The sequence below is a fragment of the Notothenia coriiceps genome, unplaced genomic scaffold (assembly GCF_000735185.1).
Source record: "Notothenia coriiceps isolate Sejong01 unplaced genomic scaffold, NC01 NC01_scaffold00013487, whole genome shotgun sequence".
Classification (NCBI taxonomy): domain Eukaryota; kingdom Metazoa; phylum Chordata; class Actinopteri; order Perciformes; family Nototheniidae; genus Notothenia; species Notothenia coriiceps.
In genome coordinates this window covers 1-4,217 of record NW_011346188.1, presented here as the reverse complement: position 1 = coordinate 4,217, position 4,217 = coordinate 1, and the positions used below count along the sequence as shown (strand labels likewise).

Below are 4,217 nucleotides of genomic sequence, written 5' to 3'. Positions count from 1 at the left end.
TTGTATTTCGACCCCAAGCTTCCATAAGTGGGTCAAAAATGACCTGCATGCATTTCCTATGGGAACCTTTGATTCTTATCACCTGTTGCTGTCAGGAATACATTCACTATGGACCACACAGACTACATCACAAGTGACACCTCTGGAAGATTATTTTACACAGCAAGATCTGATACCTGTCAGTATAATAATAATAATAATAATAAATTATATTTCTATAGGGCTTTTCAAGGACTCAAAATCGCTTCACGATATAAGGGAAGGTTAGGGTGGCGGGTATAGGACTATCAAACTTGATCAACCGGCATGGATTGATGGGGGGTGGGCTACGAGTAGACAAGAGGAGAAGAGATGAGTTTTGAAAAGGGGCTGGAATATTGTGAGGGTCTCAGAATAGCGGAGATCTTTGCATCGATATGTTCAAAACGTTTTTTTTTCAAAATGTAAAAAAAATTATAAAATTATAAAGAGTGAAAAATTAAATATTAAATATTTCTAGTTTGAACCAAAATATAATACTAAATATTATACAAGGGATTTTTCTTAACCAAAATGACAAACATGGCATAAAAACACATTATTCTAATACGGGTCCTTTTTGACCCACTTATGGAAGAGTGTAGGATCCAGGCACTCGGGCATCTAAGGGTTAAGTACATTGGAAATCATCTGATCCAGTGGTATACTCACATCGCTGGACTGCACGTATGCTTTCTTGGCGCGGATCAGGAGGGGCGTGTCAGCGATGGCGGTGTATCTGTGCTTCATCTTCTCATACTGGTCTTTGTATTTGTTCTGAGGGAAGACATCATGCATGCAACACATGAGCGCACTGACTGAATGTACAGTCATTTCTATCCACTTGTAGTAAATCAGAGACACGATATCACTGGAAATATACAAAGATATTAACTTAAGTTCTGCCGATGTGAGAGGTTACAAACACCCAGTAAACAATGATAAGAATACAAGAGGAAGGGGAATACTTACGTCACTGCAGACCACCTTCATTTTCCTAGAATGATCCATGCTCGGTGTTGCATATTCTGAAGTGAACAAAGTTCTCTCCTTGGAAGCCAAGCTGGTGTACTGGTACTGTAGAGAAACAGATACAACACTGGGTTAGATATAAGGAGAAGGAAATGATTAAAGCAACGAGTGGTGGTGGTTGTGTCTGAACTTGCTTTGTTGGTCAGCTGCTGGGCCCATTTGGCTCTCTTGATGTCCACAGAGTCCCCGGTGGTCCTGACCTTCGACATTTCCTCCTTAGCCAGGGCTTTGTAGATCATCTGAGAATAGAGAAGCACAAACACGTCAGCTCAATCAGATTACGTTACGATGTTTGCTTTCTGACACTCTTTTCTGAATGTAAACCTCGAGATCAGACCAATTTGCTGCCCTAGGCAAGATTTTAGCTGGGGCGGTTCAACTTGATTCGGGGGGGGGTGCCATAGTTTATGGACGCTGTACGCAATATAGGCGTAGTTCTGTTAGTATAAGATGATAAGATGTACTTTGTTGATCCAAAACTGGGAAATTGTGTTGTTATGAAATTAAAAATATATATTTCTTTTTAATTTCTAACTTTTTTTCATTTTTATTTTTTTCAGCGCCCCCCATTGATTGAGACGCCCTTAGCATTCGCTTATACTGCCTATGCCAAGGGCCGGCCCTGCTCAAGATAATAATGTGATGAAGTTGATATTGGTACTACATTGTGCCAATATCTGTTTTATTTGTTCTCTGTCCTATATATATATAATATATATATAATATATATATATTCATGTTGCTCTGTTGCAGGAGCCTGTGAATTAAGTTGCCATATCTACACTGTAGCTACTGTAATGTGCAAATGGCAATAAAGCCTTGCATCTTGAATCATTGGAGGCCAAGTTTTAAAATGACACATCGGGTCAAATTGAAATCTAAAGTATTTGTATTCATTTGGAGAAGGACTAAGAATGTGTTAAAAGGACATATTGTGCTCATTTCCAGGTACGAATGTGTATGTTGAGCCTCTACCGTGACATGTTTACATCAAATCAAGGTTCTCAGGCAGGAGGGGGGAGTGTGTGAGAGAGACACTTTGGGATTTTAGCCTTTACAGACCATTTACATGCACACAAACCTATATTACACACTAAGGGGAAAAGGCACAAAAGGGTATATTTAATTCCACTACAGGACACACTTCATCTGGAGGTTTTTTGCATTTAAGTGGGGGGAAAGTCCGTATAGACATCGCTTAAATGAGTCCCTAAATGTGACGTGTGGGAACTTGACTCACGCCGCTCATGTGGGTCTTCAGCTCCGTCACGCGGTTGTACTCCGGTGTGTCCAGGACCACGGAGAAGTTGGCCAGGTTCTTCTTAGCCTCCACTGGGTAGGTCACCTGGAAAAGAAACATGGTAACATAGAAAAGATTGTGAAGCCACTGAATGATGGATACTTTATTTACATACACGTTATGGTGAAAAAGCAAGTGGACATGTTGAAGCATAAAAGTCGCAGTAATAACACTAATACATTGAAAAGGTGTTTATTGCACATTACAGTTACTGCACTGAGGTTTCTAATAATCATGACATTAAGGGATGTTATATCCGAATGGAAACACGTACCCTCTGTTTGGTGATGTTGCGGACGTGCACCATCTCCGGGGTGTCGTACAGGAAGCAGCCAACGCCTCTCAGCCAATGCAGATCCTCTTTGTATTTCAGCTAAACACACAAAATGGTTTTAATGAGCATTTAAGAAATGAATGTAAATCGATTTAAAAACGCATCTCTCCTCTGTTTTTCTCTTCTTATACCTCGCTGGTGATCTGGTTGACGTGGTAACAGTGCAACAGCTGGGGTGTGATGGGCAGATTGATCAGCTGACCTCTGGTGTTGTAGTATTTCTCTCTGTAGCACAACTGGAGAAGGAAACAAAATGGTGGCATGAGTACAAACATATGACTCCATCATGAATAATGAAACCAACCCGGATGATATAAGTGGGGTTCAAATGCTTTCATACGTCGCTGAGGTGCTTCTGGTTCATCTTGACTTGCTTGATGTCGGGCGTGTCGTAGGTTGTGTGGATCTTGTCCTTTTGCTTGTGGTACAGCTCACGATACAGGCGCTGGGGAAGGAGGAAGACGACATAAGAGAATGTTTGATCCGGTAAAAGTGTCAGTAATACGTACATTTCTATTAATTGATCATCTTACCTCGTTGGTGATCTTGTTAGCCTTCCTTGAGAGGACGAAGTTGACTCCCTCGGGATGAAGAGTGTAGGCCTTTGCTTTCGTCATCTCATAGGCTTCCTTGTACTTCACCTACCCAACAAAAAAAGCAAGGGGATACGATTCAGCAACATCGAAACTCCTTTGGCAAAAAAAGGTTTAATTGGATGATTTAAAGTTCCCCTATTTTACTGTTTTTCATCAATATATCATAGGTCTCAGATATATACAGAACATGTCTCTGATTGGCTGAAACACCAAACAGATCATTGCAGCATTACCCATAATCCCCTCTGTTTCAGCCCTGTTTCCAAAGTGCTGATTCTCTGTCTGTTACTTTAGATGAAAATAAGGAGCCCCTTCCCACGCCCCTCTGAGAGAGATTTGGTGGGGGGTTACCTTGGTTGCTGATTGGCTAATGGTTACACAAGCCAAAACATCAATATGACATCATAAAGTGGCCAAAATCTGACATGAACAAGTGCATTTTGCATAATAGGTGACCTTTAAGGCAGAAATTGTACTCACATCGCTGGTGACAACGCTGTTGTGTTTAGCCTGTTTGATGAGCAGTGTGTCCTTAGTCAGGGTGTATCCGGTGGGCATTGAACTCTTGTTTTCCTCCTTGTACACATTCTGAGAGAAGGAAAGACAACGAGGTGAGACGAGAGGCATTTCAACTCGAAAAACATACAGCTTATAAGTAAATAATTAAAAAAACAGATACTGACTGGACAACATTAGGGAGAAATCCTGAACCTACGATCTTAAGTAAACTGAATAATGTTTAAATTAGAAAACAGCGTATGTTGTTTTTGTATCTGTTTTAGCAGAGATTAGTCTGCATTACACCTATTTGATATAGCATTGGGTTCCTTGTCACTACTACTACTACTAAATGTCATGTTCTTATGTTGTATGTGACGGGACTACGGATGGAAATGAGCTCAAAGCTAAAATCCGGCTCATTTACACTTGTAAGCAT

General features: G+C 40.7%; 1 protein-coding gene across 1 annotated transcript; it reads right to left on the bottom strand.

Annotated features, from left to right (window-relative positions):
- Positions 1 to 657: 657 nt before the first annotated feature.
- LOC104947951 (nebulin-like) lies at positions 658 to 3,868 on the bottom strand (the record flags this gene model as incomplete). Its single annotated transcript, XM_010774077.1, has 9 exons — positions 658 to 795; positions 991 to 1,095; positions 1,185 to 1,289; positions 2,291 to 2,395; positions 2,625 to 2,723; positions 2,816 to 2,920; positions 3,025 to 3,129; positions 3,218 to 3,325; positions 3,761 to 3,868. Coding segments are annotated over 9 exons (978 nt in total), but the record flags the coding sequence as incomplete, so codon positions are not given.
- Between the last annotated feature and the right edge of the window lie 349 nt (positions 3,869 to 4,217).